This window comes from Dysidea avara, chromosome 13 (assembly GCF_963678975.1).
Source record: "Dysidea avara chromosome 13, odDysAvar1.4, whole genome shotgun sequence".
Taxonomy (NCBI): domain Eukaryota; kingdom Metazoa; phylum Porifera; class Demospongiae; order Dictyoceratida; family Dysideidae; genus Dysidea; species Dysidea avara.
The window spans coordinates 3,669,584-3,689,540 of NC_089284.1; the positions used below are offsets into that span (position 1 = coordinate 3,669,584).

General features: G+C 40.6%; 3 protein-coding genes across 5 annotated transcripts; 1 reads left to right on the forward strand and 2 right to left on the reverse strand.

Annotated features, from left to right (window-relative positions):
* Window positions 1–197: 197 nt before the first annotated feature.
* LOC136242883 (conserved oligomeric Golgi complex subunit 6-like) lies at window positions 198–2,487 on the reverse strand. The gene is made up of 2 exons (XM_066034379.1): window positions 2,322–2,487; window positions 198–2,211 (listed from the first exon to the last, which is right to left on the reverse strand). Exon 2 carries the CDS (start codon window positions 2,157–2,159, stop codon window positions 255–257), a length of 1,905 nt encoding a protein of 634 aa, XP_065890451.1. The 5' UTR covers window positions 2,160–2,211; window positions 2,322–2,487; the 3' UTR covers window positions 198–254.
* LOC136242846 (histone-lysine N-methyltransferase SETDB1-B-like) lies at window positions 2,404–18,157 on the forward strand. 3 transcript variants are annotated; one of them, XM_066034337.1, is made up of 26 exons: window positions 2,404–2,534; window positions 2,836–2,897; window positions 6,604–6,676; window positions 6,955–7,489; window positions 7,733–7,837; window positions 9,958–10,072; window positions 10,258–10,330; window positions 10,386–10,459; window positions 10,505–10,578; window positions 10,775–10,876; window positions 10,928–11,005; window positions 11,059–11,626; window positions 11,941–12,043; window positions 12,129–12,216; window positions 12,621–12,648; window positions 14,509–14,600; window positions 14,861–15,049; window positions 15,133–15,251; window positions 15,303–15,407; window positions 15,643–15,736; window positions 15,787–15,835; window positions 16,469–16,665; window positions 16,728–16,792; window positions 16,845–17,238; window positions 17,769–17,857; window positions 17,906–18,157. In XM_066034337.1, the coding sequence occupies exons 1-26, from the start codon at window positions 2,497–2,499 to the stop codon at window positions 18,021–18,023; spliced, it is 3,627 nt and encodes a 1,208-aa protein (XP_065890409.1). In that variant the 5' UTR covers window positions 2,404–2,496; the 3' UTR covers window positions 18,024–18,157. The 3 variants fall into 3 exon arrangements, with proteins under 3 accessions (XP_065890409.1, XP_065890410.1, XP_065890411.1); XM_066034338.1 differs by having other exon boundaries at window positions 7,736–7,837; XM_066034339.1 differs by lacking the exon at window positions 2,836–2,897 and having other exon boundaries at window positions 2,430–2,534.
* Window positions 18,053–19,889, reverse strand: LOC136242894 (uncharacterized). The gene has a single exon (XM_066034392.1). The coding sequence runs from the start codon at window positions 19,810–19,812 to the stop codon at window positions 18,214–18,216; it is 1,599 nt and encodes a 532-aa protein (XP_065890464.1). The 5' UTR covers window positions 19,813–19,889; the 3' UTR covers window positions 18,053–18,213.
* Between the last annotated feature and the right edge of the window lie 68 nt (window positions 19,890–19,957).

Below are 19,957 nucleotides of genomic sequence, written 5' to 3' on the forward strand. Positions count from 1 at the left end.
AGCCTGCAAAGTTACGTCACTAAGACGCGCAGGCACCATTAAAATAATGCACCTGACGGACACAATGCTTGTAATATTCCCTGCACTCTTGAGGTAATAGTGATATTTGCCTCACAAGATGCCGATACAGTGCACGCGGAGTACGAATAGCTTCTACAGCCATAGCACCTACAGATCCCCAAACAATGCCTATCAAATATTTTTAGACGCGCTTATTTAAATTTTATAAAAACTCTATTTACAAACTATGTGTATCATGCTAACAGAGCCTTCACTTGTTCTGGAGGTTGTAGTTTGAAACTTTCAACAGCTTGATAGGAATTTGCTGGATCCAAGAGTGCTTTGTAAATGTCTTCATACGCTAGAGCAATAAGTGCCTTAGCCTTATTCTGTACATCCTCCCTTAACCTGGGACTGAGTAACAGGTGTATCTGTGACATCAAATATCGATGAGGGTCAGAAAGAAACTTTCTAAACAGCACAATGGACGCCTTTACAGTGCCCGGGTCCATTCCCTCCATGTCACACAGTTTGATAGATGACGATTTTGTGTGTAAGGCATCATGCAGTGGCCCCAGTCCTGAATTCACTAGGAACCTTGCAGCTTGTTGGTGTACCAGTGTATCCATATGAGCAGATAGCTGTGCCTGTAACGACTCCAAGTGTTGATCCATAAACTCGTAAAGAGAAATTGTGGTCTGCATTAAATAGAGACAGTTAGCAACATAAGTAGCCATGTCAGTTGAGTCTAATCCAGTAGCACTTTCAGTGCAGTAATGTAATAGAGGGTCCAAAATACTGGATACAATGGTGTTCAAGTCATCTTGCTGTACGTCCATTGGTATGAGTGAGGCATCACGTGAGGCCAGTATGTCCTTGAGGAGAGACAATGATTCACTAAGAGAGTCTGTAGCGCCTAATTCATGTGGAGGTTCTTCAATTTTCTCTAACATTTTAGTTGTGTAGTTGTGTATACTGGAATAAAACACTTTTACACTGAGCTGTTCCAGTTCTCTACAGGTAACTAGCATTGATGAAGTTGCATCTAAGAAACCTGGCATCAGTCCACTGTAGAATCGCAGAAGACTCGCTAGCTTGTAGGAAGTCACAATCCCACTTGCTTGAGCAACAATCACTTGTTCTACACGTACTCTCAATGGTCTACACACACCATCTGTGATGGCTGAAAGGGACAACGAAATTTCAGTTTTGTCATCTCTGTATAACAAGGAAAGCAGGTCCTTTTCAGTGGCCATGGCTTGATGTACCCAACCGAAGATATCTCCCACATACCTCAGTGTGTCATGTGAATGAAGCTCTATGGGCTGTGGTGTACCAGATGGTCCACCTCTTGTAAGGGCATCAATAAAACACCTAACTAATGCACTCCTACGAGCAATCACCAGCTCATCCAAACAATATTTCAATAATATTGGCCTCTCCTTCAGCTCTTTTAAAGCACGCTGCACCAGACTGGGCATTTCTGGGAAATCACCTGTTAACAGGCGACACTTGGATTGTGTCCAGTGGTAGAGCTGTTCATAGGCACCTTCAAGGTGCATTCCCATATTCTCCATTATCTCCATTCCGGCTCTCTGCTGGCTGCTGCGAAGCAGAAGTTTACAATCAGAGTGAATTTGTCGTACATGAGCAAGAACATCAAAGAAGCTGGCATTGATTTCTTTATTCCTAGAACCACGCAGTGATTTGATTTCATCAGCTGAAAGCTGGAACCTCTGCACAAATTTACTAGCCATGATTTTCTTCATGTCTAGAGTTTGTATCTCAGCTTTGAGACGTGCTGTTTGGTTCAAAAGTGCTGCCATGTGTGTCTGCGTTGACTTCAGCTGTTCCTTCATTTCTTCATAAAGTTGTTGTACAGCTGTGACCTCTGCAGCGACCCCATCTAACTCTTGTTTCACAGTACCGACTGCTTTACAAAATTCTTCGTTGATCTGCAAGCTTCTGCCTTCTATGTCACTGCGTAGGTTACGACGTCGCTGTAATGTATTATCAGTGAAAAACTCTGACAAAACTTTCAAAGCTTCCAAAGTTGGTGGATCATTTTCCACCTTAGTAGCAAGGATCTTGTTGAGCTTTCTCGTTAGCGGGTTGACCGGAACAGTTTGATCACTGGCATTATCTGTAGCTTCTGACATATCTCATGTTACATTCCTCTATACAGCAACCTGTGCACTTAAAGTACAGCACCTATAAAACAATAATGAACCAGTAGTATTATATAAATGGATATAGCTACGGCATTAAAATGGAAAGATCAGTTGCTATGCCTTTGTCAAGTACAAAGAACGCAGACTAACCTTCTAGACGTAAAAGAAGCACAAAAGAATTAAACCCTCGTTGCGAAGTAACTGCAGAGTTGATGATCTAGCTCTGCTATTAACTCGAATTCGCTTATATGACGTCCATGAGGGGCACTAATTAGAACGAAACCGTTGCGCCGGGCTGGTTACGAGGCAACTGGAAGATCCCAGGATGCAGTCCCTGAAGGATGAATTTGCATCACTGATTGAGTGAGTAACAGTCAATACCATTGTACATAGCTTTGCGGTGGGTGGTTTAGTGTTTTGGACCATATTCCTCGTTGTGGGATAGTAAATTACGTGTTATGAGCCGATATAAAACCTTACCAGTTCTATAAAAGTACCATAAATCCAGGGGCCAGAATTTAATAGTGTTTGCTTACATCCAATAAAATAAGGGCTGCACCGTTAAGCTAGGCTTGGGTTTCGAGCGCATGCACCACGTGGTTGTAAATGCCTGAATGCTAATTCTTTGGGGGAAGCAAATGATGGATTTTTCTACTTTCTATAGCGAGATTAACATTGTGCAAGGAGAATTAATGAAGGGTAAAGATGTTATCAAGTCTGCTAGAGGTAAGTCGTAGCCACTGCATACAAATAATATACAAACTATATGATGCCTAGTAGCCATTATCAAGGCCATTGTAAATCTGTTTGCACTAAGTACTGGTCAAGAAGAACCTATGTTTGGACTGATAGCTGTTATGTATAATTCAGTTCCTTTTTGCTACTTTCCATCTGTACATGTGTCGGAATGGGAAAGCTATCGGTAGCAGGTTGAGTAAAAGTTCTGAATCATTGGTACCAACCAGCCTAAAATAATAGCTAGCTGCCAATTAGAATTTTACAAATGGAATCGTAAAACTTCCCCCCTTCGAAAATAACCTTCTATTTGCTATTGCAGAAAAAATGGCTGGTGAGGTCGTCAAGTACTTTATACATAACAAGTGATGTGTTATGTCAGCAATCAAACTGGCCAGCACCTGCCCTTCAAGTCTAATTGCTGCTCAAAAAATGAAGTTACAACTTGAATGAATATTAACTTTTCAAACATATTTAATAAAGCATGTAAGACCAGACCTTCAGCACTTTGCTGTAAAATATAAAATAAATAATGTGGAAACTATAGATGAAACTTTTACTGGCTATCGGATTGATTATCACAAAGCTAGCTGTTAGCACACAATCCTTGTTACTTACCACACTATTTTTTGTGGCTATTCAGAAAATTAGGTTAAGTCAAGAGACACCACCTCACCTAGTGCTGTATTTTAACCCACAAGTGATTTTTGTAGAGCTGAAGAAGTAGCAACCATGTTGTAAGAATCCAGTTAGGACCACACCATATACCTATAATTTATAAGGAGTTGTTTGGACTATGCTACTCTTCAGGTACAAAATTCATGTACATACTTGTCCACATTTTTTGCAGTTCTAATAATGAGGTGTGTATACAGAGGAACTCGTAACTGCTACTTTATTTATGCAAATTGGCAAAAATTACTGCAAACTAAAATCCCATTAATATTGTGATGTCATTCCAATGCTCCATGACTAACTGGTATATACTTAGTGAACCTTGACAATCTACCAGCCAATTAAAAATTGGTGCATAAACGAATGTCGATTTTAAATTTTGAATGCAACATTCAAATAGTTACATACTATGCAGTTGGTAGCTAATGGCATAATTTTGAGTGTATTAATTAAATAATAATTGTTTTGGCTTCCTTTGGCAAATGGAATTTCTCACATTTTCCCTGTAAACATGATCAGCAGCTGGAGAAACACAAAACAAGATGTAGCTGCTGCTAAAAGACCTTATACAATATAGAGGGAAACTTTGGCTGGGAAAAACTTTGGCAAATTTGGCGATTTGCTACTAATTTGCCATTTAGCCTCGTAGTGCCTCAGATTAGCATGTTTATAGCTAAATATTTGCCAAAGTATATTTCGCCAAATGTGATTTGGCTTGATATTCACCAAAGTTTACCTCTATACGGATACTGTAACAGTAGTACACACCTTGTGGCAACTCTTCCTCTGCAGCTTGTCCAGCAACATACCCAACTGCACTTTGCCATTAGTGGTGGGCATGGTCGCTCATGGCACAAGCTACTTATCAACAAACTAATGGCTTTGTGTACAACCACCTTCAATTACTTTCTAGTGTCTCAATGGTAACACGGCAAAAATGGTTCATGGTGTTTGAGCAGTCGGATTCTTGCAGTCTTCTGCTGTAATTTCAATAGCCAATATGACCCAGGTTGCGCATGCACAAATTCAAACTTCACTGATGTCATTTGAATAAAGCATCCTTCAGACCAATGAATGAATGCAGTACATTCATTTATGCACTAATTAAAATGCATTTATATGATCACATAATTGCAGTCCCTAATACACCATGATTGACACGTTTTGGTGTTGTTTACCAGCCAAATTTTTTGGACTATGTGTGTGTGTGGTGAGGTAGCATAGCCAAGTGCTTTGTAGTAATCACTATGTTCCAGATGTGATGCTTTGTGATGCCCTGTTGCTGCTTTTGTCTACTCAGCAGCTGTATATTGGGGATCTAGTGCCCTGGTGTCAACTAGGAAAACCAATACTTTGTCTCGTTTAGGGGTGTTGGGAACATTGTAGACCTTCAGTTTTTGGTGTCTCTATTGGCCTCCAGGGACTCATAATAATATTGCACAAGTACGAAAATATTTCACATTCTGAATAATCTCTCTACAAAAGTAGAGGAAGGGACTCGACAGAGCTCTTCAGTTTGTTGTTTGCAATGATGTGATTCATGATTGGAAAAATGCGGTGTAATTAGACCACAGTAGTGATGATGCATGACAGCCACATTACCCATAACAGTGATCGTCACTGATTACAATACAATCGTTTTTGTACCTGTTACTTTCAACGGGTGGTATAATAAAATACTTTTAGTATGACTACATTTAATAAAATACTTTTGTTAGTACTTCGTAGTTCACTTTGTCATGTCCTCCTCCCCCCCCATCAGCCTCTATTCATGCATGACACTTAAGCAGTCCTCTTAGTCATGTCCCTGCCTGCATAGACTTGTACCTTAGTGGTGCACAAGTGCCCCAGTCACACGGCGGCCGAAGGCTTTACCTTTTGCTTTGTGAGTGTGTATGTTCATATGGTTGTATGTCTGAGGGCCAAGGGCTATATCAGATTTAGTTCTGGTGACAAGTCCAGCCATGGGCTACTTGATGTTTGCCATAGTTGCAGCCTCGACAACCATTATGATCATGGAGTGAAACATTCTGATGTTTTTTCTCTATGTTATAGTTAAAGCACCATCGCATGTGTGTTGTCTGTATGGAAAATACAGCACGAGTGGAGTGTGTTGAGAGAATAATACAGCATGAAGCATAGTCTAATTAGTCCCCCCCCCCCCCCCCCCAAGTGCTGTATTTTCTATGCACACACATTTAGCTATATCATACAGAAGTAAGTTTCGCTCTGCGATTGTAATGGTTGTGGAGGCTACAACAATGCAAAAGTGATGCTATATTCCATCTATATGGCTGGAGTTGTCACTGGGAACTTATGGCAGGAGGCCCTTGGATCTCCTCCCCTCCTCCTAGCCATAGAACAAACTGGTAGGATTAATTAGTTTAGCTAGTTTTAGTGATTCACCATGTCATAGTGGGGTTGTTTTCATGTCCTTAACTGTACTGTATCTTCTGCCTATGTACTCTTCCTATTGTATTTGCCCAAATATTCACGTAACTGTACTGTATAATGTATTTTGGCACTTTGATCCTCCTATACAAAGTACTAACTAAAGTATTGTGAAGTGTTTACAAGTACATTATGTAATCATAGCCATAACTAAATGCTTCTGTGAAATATTATGGAGCTGCTGTAATCCTTCTTCATAAAAAAAATTCATGATGATAAAAAATTTTTTCACGTAAGCATATTAATTTTACTCTGAACAGATTTTTAATAAATGAAGGTAATTTCTTTTTAGTCAATTTTTTTCAGACAGTGTCTAGCTAAGAGCTGAGACAAAACAGATCATTTTCTTGTGTTGCTTGTCTGAAATTTATTTTGCAATGAAATAAAGCATATCATTCATCTGGTACACCTATTTCATATCAACAGTTATTGGTGAGCAGATAATGAATGCTATGGCAGTAGATATTTTCCCTGTTTAGTCTTATCTAAAGCACATTAATGGTATACTATATGCTGTTGTTTTTACTGTGTGTTATGTTGTTTGACTTTGTATTGTGTTGTACACACACAGACACAGAGGCAACCACCACTGCATGGTACGATATTGTGAGGAAGCAGATCAACAATATGAAGGATGAGCTACAGTGAGTTGAGGGGTGGAGCTCGTACATATAATTATGTACACTCACTGATGTATTGTACATGTACAAGTAATGAATGGTGGAGGAGATCAAACTATCACCTGTATAGCTAGCTTATTGTAATTAATCATGACACCTTATGTATGCACACTACTATACACATTCGCAACACACACACACACACACACACACACACACACACACACACACACACACACACACACACACACACACACACACGCGTAATTCGCACTCTCCACTATCATGGCTCCTGTCTATAGGAAGATCAGGGAGCTGCATAGGATCAGTGATAGAGTAGTGCACAGAAATGGACAGACGACATCGTTGACTGAGCACTCCTCATCATCTGTTCGACCACACAGAAAAAAGGAGGAAGCTAACAAAAAGGAACATGTGAATGAAACTGAATCACACCAGCACAGAGCAGCTGAAGTGACCCACGAACAGAGAGGACATGATTCGGGATCAAATGAGGCAGCTGTGGACCTTGCTGAAATGGATGTACTATCTAATGGAGATGTTGAGGAGCCATTTGAAGAAAGGGAAACAGTAGAAGAGGGTATTAATGTGTTGGAAAAGGACAGTGAACAGGAGAGACAGACACAAACAAAGGACAGCAGTAAAGGAAGGGGGATAAGAAAGGAGCAACAAGAATTAGAAGAAGAAGATAGCGACTGGTTCTCACAGTCCACCAGTCACTCAAGTAGTCCAATGTTAGAAAAGAGTAAGAGAGTTTCCGTCCATCGTGAGTTTGATGCTGACTATCAACCACCTACAGCTCTTGACACGAACAATGTGAGTCCCAAGCATTGTCTGAGTGTGTGCTCTCTTGGTTTCTTCTCCTTCCATTCCATTTACATTAATGCATTTTAATGAAGTGTATACGCATAGCCTACACAATAGAGTGTTTGCACGAGCCAGTTTAACATATTTTGAACCTCTGGAAATGTACCATATTACATATTTTTGTCGGTGTATCAAATATTTACAGACAGTTGCACACTACACATGTTACAGAGTTTTTGTCTCTCACTCCAGCAGTGGCAGTTGACACTAGGACAGCACATTCTTGTCCGTTCTACCAAAGATAACCAGTGGTATCCTGGTGTGATTCTCGACATATCATATCGCAACTATCTCCCTGTAAGTCTTGTCATATTGTCACTTTTAGGAGCTAACTTTTATTGAGTAGCACTGGCTGATACTGTACCTTCATAAATAGAAGAGTATCATGTTGTGTACTTTTATAGGATCTGCCATATCTATCCATGTTATAGCCGGGTTCAAATACATGTCAAGTACTTCATCCCAAACTATAGAATACACACCTGGGTCTGGTTAAACGCTAGGGTGCTAAAAACTAGACCGATTCTAAATAATGGGTAAACATGCATTTTACTGTTGTAAGTGAAAATTCCAAACTGTAAGTTGATTCTCACAATTCTCTTTGCCTCATGCACTATAAAAAGTAAATGCCTTGGCCTAAATAGACACCAGGCTTGTCTACATGCCAGGTCCAAAATCACTTATAGGAAATAAACACCCGGGCTTTTATATGGATAAATACGGTACTCACTAATACTAAAAAAAAAAATTGGGATTTTCAACTAGAGTAGGGAGGACCAAAACACATCGATTTAAAAAAACACATCAATAAAAAGTACTAAAACAAGCGGAGTAGTGCACGATAGAAGTGTTATATCCCTACTGTGCATTTCCTTGAGCACGGTAGGATATAACACTTCGTATTGTTTTACTGTGATTTTTAATATCGTGCACTACAGCTTGCTTCAGTACTTTTTATCGATGTGTTTTGGTTCCTACTCTAGTTGAAAATTCCAAATTTATTTTGTGTACTTGTTTGTTAACTTTTTTGTAAAATAAAATTATTACAACTGGTGAATCCACGCATACCACATCAAAAGAAAGAAATGGCGCCACACACCCCAGCTACCAATTATCGTCTGAAAAGTGAAGTATCCATTACGCTTCATTGTCAGCTATGTTCAACTCATTACGCAGCATTACGAATCAAGAACTGTTTGAAAAGCACCTCTGCAATCAAAGTAGCCACTATGAAAAGTACGGACAATTTCCGTTACAAAGGGAAGCCATCACGTGCTACCGCCAAATTGACACTTTTCGCTGTCAGCAAAGATGAATGGGACATAAAGGAGGTAAGTCCATGAAGAATGCATTGTACGTACTGCAGTATGCCAAAAGGAACCACTCAGGCTGAAACAACATTGAACTGAAAAATTCAAGCCCATAACCTTAGCCGTTATCAAGTTACGTTTGTCTGAAGGGCATCAGTCAGTCAGTTACTGAGTCAGTAGAAAATTCCGTTAATAATTTAAAAAAAATTTCTATAGCAATTTGTTGAAAGCATTTCGGGTCGATCTGAAGGCTTGTTTGGGCTTAGTTTTACCTAACCATTACTGCTTCATCGTCATCAAGGAAAAGTGAGGCTGGTTTTTGGGTGATGTTTTTCGTGGGCCATGCCCACACCTTTGTGGTCCCTACTATACAGTACATCATACCCAGTGTTGGGACAGTTACTTTTTATATGTAACTCGTTACATATTGCATATTATTTACTAGTTACAGTTACTTATTACCCATATAATAAAGCAACTATAATAATATTACATATTATATTACTTTGTGTCCACAGCCTTAAGCTGTCACGTGTGAAACTACCACTTTATCATGTGACATGATTGTGTTGTTGGACAATGTGCAAATCTTAGTTATAAGCAAGAGGCTGGTGAATAAGCTTCATTCAGTAGGCTTCATTACTTCGTAGTGGCTAGGCGTTACTCAGAATGAGATTAGTAACTTCGTTATTTAAAGTAATAATAATATTACGTAATATTAGACTCATTACAGTAACTTCATTACTTAGGTAACGCGTTACATTGCAAGTAAATAACATTACCTGTTTTTACAGTATATTTCATTATATTACTCCGTTACCACAAAGTAATAATTATTATGTAACGCATTACTTATACGCGTTACCCCCAACACTAATCTTACCGTATGATACAAAATGCTTTTCAGCGTGGAAGTACCTCACTCATTGAAGTTGGTACATTATGCAAGCACCCGAACATCTATCTGTGTTTGGAATAGTATCACAGCATGAAATAGCATTATTTCTTTGTAGAAAATTCTTTGCATTAGGGAAATTTCCAACTGCTCCTTGTGTTGTTTGTATTGAACACTTGATATTATGAACACTTGAACATTTTATTCCACAGTATCGATATCAGGTACTTAGTGAGGGTAAGAGATCGAGAGTGAAAGGAAGTAATCTTGCTCTGATTGAGAACTGTGCAGAAGGGCAGTCCATTGCTGTTGGAGCCAGAGTTGTTGGTGCGTTGAACACTCTTATAAAACCTAGCCACTTCATGTTTATGACGTATACATGTACATTTCAGAATAACAATTAATGTTTGTAGTATGGTTTGCATGCATCACCAAATACATATAATGTATTTTAAAATAACTATTAAGCGCTAGTAGAAGGCCAAACTATACATGTAGCAAATTATTTACAGGGGTGTATGGAGCACTGGAGGTGTTGTATGCTGGTGTGGTGGCAGAGATCCCCTGTAAGGAGAACAAACATCGGTTAGTGATTTTTTGATGTCACACGACCTCATTTGATGTGATCCCCCTACTCTAGTGTACTGGTGTTTTATGATGATGGGTTTGCTCAGTATACCACCCTGGATAGGGTGCATCTGGTGTGCGAATCAGGTAGTGCCGTTCTAATTGTGTTACTCACCTTGATGTCCACTCCAGGATGCAACATTTGGGAAGAAGTAGCAAAGCACTCCAGAGAGTTTATCCAACGATATCTGGACAGCTATCCAATTGTATGTTACCTACAATGGAGTCTCTTGTTTTGTTTGTACTAGTTAAGTGAGCCCTTTCAATCTGTAGTGTGTTTTTGTTTGTGTGAGTGAGCCCTTTTCAATCTGTAGTGTGTTTTTGTTTGTGTGTTGAGGGTCTTGCATGCAAACTGTCCTAGCCACACTCCTGGTGTTAAGCCACATGTTGCTGCTATTACAGAGGCCGATGGTGAGGCTAAAGATCAGCGAAGAACTGTTTGTTGAGTGGAGGGGCAAGTGGATGAAGGCTGTTGTTACCCAGATTGACTGCAGTCTTGTCAGGGTGGGTGGGGCTCCATACTGTGCAACCATTTCACTTCCTGTTGCATAATAGGTACTGTTTTCAGAGACAAGGATGCACGAATGGCTATACAGGGGATCGACCAGACTGGAGCCGATCTTCATAGCTCTGGTAAGATAGAATTAGGCTCTTGACGTACAGATATTTTCATGTTATACTTTTAGACGCCTAAGAAAGGCCAGAATGTTTCAATACCAACCAAGAAGTCTCGGCAGTATGTCGAGTGCTCATCAAACAAAGAAAAGAAATTTCTCATTGTATACGATCACTTTGACATGTACTCTCTGAATTCAATTCCTGTTGTATCACCAGAGATAGATGACAACACAGGCCTCATGCCTTCAGACAGCAATGCCAGTGGCAGCAACAACGGTGCAGCAGCTGCTAATGATAAGAATGTGCCATCGATGTCATCACAAACACAGCAGACTGTAACTTGCTCTGAAACAACAGAGTCTTTAGTGACTCGAGCTACACCCCTTGTCAGTGACATAAACATTGACAAGGTGACTACAGTGTCAACAACATGGACAAATAGTGACGGCAGTGACACGGAGACATTGGCACAGGCAGATCACAGGGATTTACAGCCAGGCACAAGAACAGAGGTATCACCTCTAATGAAGATGGCTTTATCCAAACAGAGAGCTCTAATCAGAGCTGCACCAGACAATGAGGGCTCACCAGCTAGCAAGAGAGCATGCCAAGATAGCCAATCCAGTGTAACAACAGGTAGATTAGGTCAATAGATATTTTTACCACACAATTTCTGCTATTTTGCTTAACACGTTGTCATTGAATGTGTACAACAATACATCAATGTGTACTTGTTGTAGAATGCACCGATATGTGGTTGTTTCAGTGTTTGTTGCCATAGAATGTTGCCATAGAATGGACATTTCATTTACCATTTTTCATGTCAGAGAAAGAAATTTAACACTTCTAAAACTTGGCTACACAGGAATACTAATGTATATTGAATACTCTAATAGAATATATAGATGTTTTGTGGCCAAACTATTACTTTTTGTTTTTATTTTTGTCAGAATTCCATGCAGGATGTACCCCCAGTTGTGTACCACATAATTCTGTAAGGTTTAATGGGGTGTTCAATCCACTGGCATTTCCACTTCTAAATGGCTGGAACAGGTTTGTGTTGGTGTAGTGTGTCTGACAATCTCTTCCATGTTGTGAATATGTGCTATTGTGATGTTTTATCTCTCTGCCCTCACAGGCAAACTATGGAGGTGAACCCCAATGTATCAAAGGCTACTCATGTTAGATCACACATCTACTACACTACTCCATGTGGCAGGAGACTGGTATGATATATAATGACTATTGTTGCTATGGTGTATTTGGTCATCTAGTGAGCTATTATATGGTGGCACCTCTCTATAAGGGACACTAGGATGGGACCAAGAATTCTTGGTATTCCTCATGTGGTGGTCAACGCATGGAACCAGACTTGTTGTGGGTCAGGACCTTTGTGCGTATAATGGAGGTTTTTCTCTCTATTGAGTGCTAGATTACTAAAGCATGTTTCACTCTCAGAATGCTTTAACCACTTACCTATCTTAAATCTGTATAGGCAACCTACCCACCCTGGGAATTCCACACATTCCTTTTGTTGGTAGTGACCCCACACTTCCAAGTTTGTAGCATCTGTATAGAACATTTTTTTGCTTTGTGTGTGAAGTATTAGGTTGTGTGTTGCATTATGTAGAGATCAATAGCTGAAGTGGACAGATACTGTGAGTCACCACTTTGTGTAGTCTAGTGTGTGCGTGTGTGTGTGTGTAGCAGGGGCAGAGAAGTAGGCATTTAAGGAAGGGCAGTATCCTCTCGCTTTTCCTGTGCTCAAAAGCTAAAGTATCTCTTTATACTGATTAGCCAACTTACTTTGCCATGGTGTAGTAGGATTTGTGCTACAGGTTATGGAAATTATCAATATTGGGAGTGCACAAGATTGAGATACTCTAATAGAGTAGTCACCTAACTACTCTAATAGAACATTCAGCAGAAACGTTCTACCAGTGGTGAATTTAGGGGGTCAAGGGGGTCTTACACACAGCTAGCTGTGTATATGAGTATAATCAAACAAAAGTTCTTTAACACAAGCTTTGATTGTTGTCTAAATATAGCTACACACCAAAATCTGTTAAATGTGTAATGTATAAATCATTGAGGCTGTTCAGCAGGAAGGTAGCTGGAAATCCTGGCCCATCAACAATAATATTGTACACTATAGCAAGAGTATATAATGGTAACCAAGAGTATCGAGTGGGTGTATTACCCCGTGATTAATGATTACGTAAAGTAACATGGATATTTCAGTAATTGTTCGTTAATATTGCCATTTTGGGTTGCTGTATTCAGCCAAATTTGGCCACTAAACCAAGTGAAAGCATGATAGCATTAAAGGGAAATAGCTAATGTTAAAGTTCTGGCACTACCAAGCGGATCCCTGTCGTTTGTGCAACTATTGTTTTAGCAAGTTGCAGTTATCTTGGGTCCTTACTATACTTTCCTTGTACAATAACTATTGAATACTTGGTTGAATAACATGGAAAACTGGCGAAGAAAGACCCGTTGCTACATACGCATTTCAAATTACCATCTCGTGTAAACGAACAATTACTAAAATATCTGTGTTATTTTATACAATCATTAATCATGGGCTAATACACTGTTTGACACTCTTGGTTTCTATAGAAACATCAAAATTGAGATACTTTTGTCATCAAATGTGTCAGGCAAATATTCGGTAACAGTATAGCTATTCTGATAAACCGCTGAACTCAGTCACATGTTCACTTTCAGAGGGTCTAATGTTCAATGGGTAGCATGTATTTATTTGGACAATAGCAACTTTGTTATTATGATAAGTATCAGGACTGAGGTAGCCTAATAGAGCAGTCACCTCTAATACAACAGTCAAATAAAAAGTGATGAACCTATGCTGAAATCACTCTCAGATTCCATTCATAAGGCCTAATTTCCTTTGGGGGAGGGGCATGTCCCCAGACCCCCCTCCCTAGGTTGGCATTCTTTGAACGCTAGTGTGTAAAAAATGTCACTTCCCTGTAATTTCATTTTGTTTTGACACCCATTTTAAAAAGTCCTTGGTTCTGCTATGCAATTAATTCAAATCTGTCCTGATTGAAAGATCTATCTATACACAATCAAGCATATGGGCCTATTTCAAAGGCAATCAATGTATGTATCTACTTATATACAGTATTTTCAAGAAATCCTCTCAGATTCAAATTTCTTTAAATTTTCTGTGGAGACATGCCCCCGTACCTCCTAGTATTGGCATGCTTTGCACACTAATGTACACACTGTACAGTAAATACTTCCTAAATGAATGCCATCTCATATGACTTGCCCTCTTCCCTGGTGTGTAGTGTGCATGTGTGTGTACGTTGCCAGGAGTTGTCAAGGCACAACCTCAAGGTGTCATTGTTGATTCTACACAGCAGAAAGGCATTGCCACGAGATGCTGGTCTTCAATTACGTGTGTAGTGTAGTGTAGTGTGTGTCTGTAGTGTGCGCACGTGCATGCATGTGTGTGTGTGGTTGCCTGTCATTCCTCCCCATCCTCCCTACAGTGGCCATGGCGGACATCACTTACCTGTCCATTGACCAGTTCTGCTTCAGCCCTTCCATCTCCATCAACATGGAGCCATACTCTTGTCCCACTGTGAGTTAGCATTTCTGTTTAGTAATAGTAGTTATTGTATTTGTGTTGATACCTGATAGTAATTATAATGCCTGCTTTGTTACACAGTAGGGTAGAGTGTTTTTTGCTGGTAGTACTCGTTATTCTATTCAATATTGATCAGTAATACCTACATACAGTAGAAGGCTTCAATGCTGACATGTATACATAATTGCTCTAAGATGAGTAGGTCTGTAGTACTGACCATGTTGACACTCTGTGTGTGTGTATTCATTTTGCAGGATACCAAATATTATATGAAGGATATTTCAGATGGAAAGGAGAAGAAGCCGGTGTCTTGTGTCAACGAACTTCAGAACCAAGCCCCACCCTCTTTTCATTACAGCACGGATCGTATGTGTGGTGATGATGTCATCATTAATACTGAGGCCTCATTTCTGATTGGCTGTCAGTGTACAGATGGTTGTCGGGTAAGTCACAACTTAGTCAAACACCTGTGCTAGGCCAGTACTATACAGCACCCTTACAAATGAAATTCATTCATCCTTTCCAGGATCCAACTAAGTGTGCTTGTGCACGCCTCACAATTGAGGAGGGCACCTGTATGGTTTCACGAACACGGACCACACCTGGTTACACTTACCGTCGACTGGAGCGAGAGCAGCAGTCAGCGTACGTTAGTCTGTGTGTCAGTGACTGTATATCAATAGTGTCAACGTATAGGGTGTATGAGTGTAACAGCAACTGTCAGTGTGGGAGCACTTGTGCAAACAGACTGGTGCAACTGGGACTGCAGCTCAGGCTACAAGTGTTCCGAACCCAAAACAAGTTTGTTGTATGTCATTTTGTCAGTCCATTCTGCATGGTGTGTTTGACTCACGTGCATTATTGTCTTCTCTCCTATATAGCTGTGTATTGTGCATGCATGTGTGTGTGTGTGTGTGTGTGTGTGTGTGTGTGTGTGTGTGTGTGTGTGTGTGTGTGTGTGTGTGTGTGTGTGTGTGTGTGTGTGTCCATATTTTCCATGTAGTGTGTATTAGAGTTTGTTTCATTCCTGTGGTAGGGGTTGGGGAATTCGTTGCCTAGATGACATCCCAAAGGGCACATTTGTTTGTACATATTCCGGTGATATACACACTGATGCTGGGGCTAACAAGGTGACTGTGCTGTGGCTTGTTGTTTGGCTTTAAATGTTATGATTGTTTAGAAAGGGTCTCGGCAAGGAGATGAATATCTAGCAGAGTTGGACTATATTGGTGAGCATTTTACATGGTAGTGTTGTTTTGCATACACACACACGCACACACACACACACACACGCACACACACCACACACACACACACACACACACACACACACACACACACACACACAGACGCATGATGCACACAAACACACACAAAGCAAAGCTACCATGCTAACATGGTCACACCTATTCAGTGAATCTTCACGTACACTACTTAAATGCATCGAGTCAATGTAAGTAATCAGGATAATCTTCCTGGGGCAGGACTAGTAACCAGCAGGAGGCTGTACCATGTCCCACAGGTGAAGGCATGGTCATTCAAAGTCCCACCTTAATCTTCGCCTGCTATGTGAGACATGGACAGTTGGCATTCGATTCCATTACTTTTACAGCTGGGTAGGCTGCTTTGGGTACTGAAGCAATGTAAGTAAATTTCTTGTTCAAGGAAACAACAGCAGCAGCAAACTGTAACTGAGCACTGAACCTGGAACCTTTTGATTACCAGGCCATAGTTCTACTACTTGGCTGTGCTCTACCAGGCCAGTGCCCACAGACACACGTGTGCATGCATACACACATACTATATGTATTATAGGTTTAGTTGACTAATTGCATGTGGTTATACACCATGTGATAACACAGAGGTGATGGAGCGACACAAGGAAGGTTATGAGTCAGAGATGGAAGTTAGCTCAGTGGACTACCTCAGTGATGAGTTCACGATGCAGAGCAGCAGCAGCGACGATGAGATGTCTGATTACAATGATACCCAACTGGATAGCTGTGATCAGAAAACCAAAAGTCGTAAATCAAGTACCAGCACTCCTTCTGTCAACCAGGTATGCGTGTTTGTGGGTGTGTTTGTGTCATTATAATACTGTTGTTATCTTGCTGGGTTTAGAGTAATGATACTTCACTTGCTGATGTGATTGACAACAGACGAGACCTGAAGAAGTCAGGCTTGAAGTAAGCATAGTAATAGAGCTACGGACACACATTATGTAATAATATCTTATAGGCTGCACAAGTTAAAGGCCACACCACCTTCAGAATCAACAACGCCATCCTTGTCACATGGTTCCACTAAATCAAAAGCTTCACCACTTGCAGAGATTGTCGTGTGTGACTCCAGCAGCAGTTCAGATGAGCAACTGCCTTGTTACTTCCCTCTCTACTCCCTCAAGCCTAACTATGACCGATCATCTTCCTGTTCACCGATTTCAGTTGCTGATGACTCCCGGAAGGAGAGTGTGTGTGATGAAGATGAACGACAACATTTGTCTGTTGAACCTGCTAACACCACAACAAGTTCCTCTATCTTGCTGCACTCCATACGACGGAAATTGTTTGATGAAGGACAGTGTTATGTCATGGATGCCAAGTTACAAGGAAACATCGGGCGTTACCTTAATGTATGTCTGTCAAACTGCGCTGTGTGGTATTGAATAAGATTGCTGCTCTGTAATGAAAGTCCTTGGAGTTTTAAGGCCATCATTATTAAATTCCTTGTTTCCCGTCACTGCCTGCATCAGTTTTTGGGTAGCCGCACCAAGTTTAATTTTTGATTATAGATCACGTGAATGCACTATTTCGTGATAGAAGGAGGCACAGAGTGATCAAGTTTTAAGGTAAATGCATTACAGCTGTGCATATAAACATAGCAGAAGGGTGGAAGACCCTGCATGGTGTACAGTCCTGGCAGCCTTCAAGATCGAGATACTCTAATAGAGCAGTCAAAGACTGAAATAGCAAGAGTTGAGTGTATAATTAATATTCAATAATCACCTCCCATCCGCATCAGTTTTTGTTTCATTGGGTGATGGAAAACAAGCAATATAATAATTATGGCCTAAAAGTAAAAGTTAAACACCACTACCAGCTTCCTATTATGTGTAGTGTTTGTTATTGTCTGTGTTTTGAGTATGTTTATTACTATCCACAGCACAGCTGTCAACCTAACTTATTTGTTCAAAATGTATTCGTTGATACACATGACCTCCGATTTCCCTGGGTAGCATTCTTCACTAACCAGTAAGAGTGGTTCTCATTTGTGTGAAATACTTTTATCCCTTTAATTAGGAATGTTAAAGCAATGACAGAACTCACATGGGACTACAATTATGAGGTGGGCAGTGTTCCAGACAAGGAGTTGCCATGTTATTGTGGTGCAGCGAATTGTAGAAAACGTCTTTTATAGCATAGCTGACAACCAGCCATCCACCAATGTCACAAGAACCAATTCATTTTTTGTTGTAAAACTTGTAACTGCACTTGTTCCATTTGTAACACTTATGAATTTTTATTGTTATTCTATTGTTACTTCTACCCTGACTGTGAGAAAAGGTGCAATTGTGTTCATTATTCTACAATGTACATTTCTAATCTATTTAACAGCTGCCATATGTCCAATCGGAACTCTTGCAGTAGTAGTAGTTTCCTGGACCATTCTGTCCTCCTTCAAGGCAATTAGGCCCCTCATTACACCATCCACAGTTGGAGTCTTTGATGCACGAAGAACAAGACGAATGCTTGTCCCCAGTGTTACACTGTGAGCACTCGCAGCCGCAATCCTTTTGGGAAACGTAACTCGGTATAGGGCACTCCCATGGATTGTTGTATAACTCACAGCCATAATCTGCTATAAACTTCATAAACTCCTCCAAACCACTTCCAAAACTGGACAGTTTATTGTAACACAAACCCAGCTCAGCCAGGCTGCCCTTCAAGGCTGAAAAAGAGGATGGAACTTCACCGGTCAGAGCATTCTGGCATAGTTGTATATTCTCAGCATTGGTCAGCTGTCCCAAGCTGGATGGTATCGATCCACTCAAGTAGTTTTGGCTGAGGTAGAGCCTATCCAGGTTCCTCAGTTGACCAATGCTATCCGGTATTGCCCCAGTAAGTTGGTTGGTGGACAACTCAAGATCTGATAACTTGGTCAAGGAAGAAATGCAACTGGGGATGGCACCAGTCAAGTTGTTCTGGAACAACCAGAGAGCAGTTAGATTGCGCAGGTCACACATTGATGTGGAAATTTCACCAGTTAGTTCACCACGAACGACAATAAGTACTTGAAGCCTCCGCCATGACCCAATGTAGCTGGGAAACTGCCCAGTCATTGAGTCTAGTTCAACATTCTGAAGATTAGTCAAAGCATTCCAGCTACTTGGAAATGGTCCCTTCAGGAAATTGTCAAACAGCCATAGTTGAGACAGCTTGGTAAGCTGGCCAAAGGAAGCAGGATAGCTACCAGTCAGATTATTACGAGAGAATACCAAAGACTCTAAACCAGTCAACTGGCCTATGGCAGTGGGTAGCTCACCCATGAAAATGTTCTCTGCAAGTTCCAAGTTGGTCATCTTGGGTGTGTTCCATGTAGTCGGTAACTGGCCAGTCAGTTGGTTTCCATATAATGCCAGGTCTTGCAACTCTGGCATGTTGATCTCTGATGGCAAATCTCCAGTTAACTTATTGCTATTCAAGTCAAGATGTTGCAACGACTTCATACCCCATATGCAACTTGGTATCTGGCCTGTTAGATCGTTGGAGTAAAGATACAGTGAGTTCAGTTTACTAAGCTGACAAATCTCCTCTGGTAGTTTGCCATATAGTCCATTGTAGACGAGTGAAATGTACGTGACGTACCCATCGTCGCAGTACACGCCAAACCATCCGTCGGTGCATGGATCACTCTGCTCTTTTTTCCATCCTGTGTTGTTATTCCAGTTGTGTCCATCGGTAGATTTATACAAGGCCTGAAGAGCTTCTTTGTCAGCTTTGTTTGTAGCGGTGGTGTCTCGCCTCAGTTTTTGCTGCTCTAGGTCACGTGCTTCATGCCTCTTCTGGATTTGTCTGTAGTGAGCTAGTTCGCGAGTGACCCGATCCTTGTCTAGCTGCTTAAGATGCTGTTCGTGATGCGGTAACAGCTTCCACTCTGCTAGAGATGAAGACAGAGCGATCAGCAATATGAGCAACTTTGCGAACATAGCTACAACTAGATTACCTACGCTCAATTCTTGTTATCTGCAGTCGAGTTCACCACAAGTTTACTAAATTTAGTCCTTATTTGGAAACAAATTATATACCATCACGAACACATACATAATCTGAGGGCAGAATTTTGTCTCCACC

Bases quoted from the DNA above. Each gene is read 5' to 3' on its own strand.
- LOC136242894 (XM_066034392.1), bottom strand. From the start codon at position 19,812: ATGTTCGCAAAGTTGCTCATATTGCTGATCGCTCTGTCTTCATCTCTA.
- LOC136242846 (XM_066034337.1), top strand. From the start codon at position 2,497: ATGCAGTCCCTGAAGGATGAATTTGCATCACTGATTGA. The intron at 6,677-6,954 runs GTGAGTTGAGGG...TCCTGTCTATAG, and splicing joins AATATGAAGGATGAGCTACA to GAAGATCAGGGAGCTGCATA. The intron at 11,627-11,940 runs GTAGATTAGGTC...TATTTTTGTCAG, and splicing joins CCAATCCAGTGTAACAACAG to AATTCCATGCAGGATGTACC.
- LOC136242883 (XM_066034379.1), bottom strand. From the start codon at position 2,159: ATGTCAGAAGCTACAGATAATGCCAGTGATCAAACTGTTCCGGTCAAC.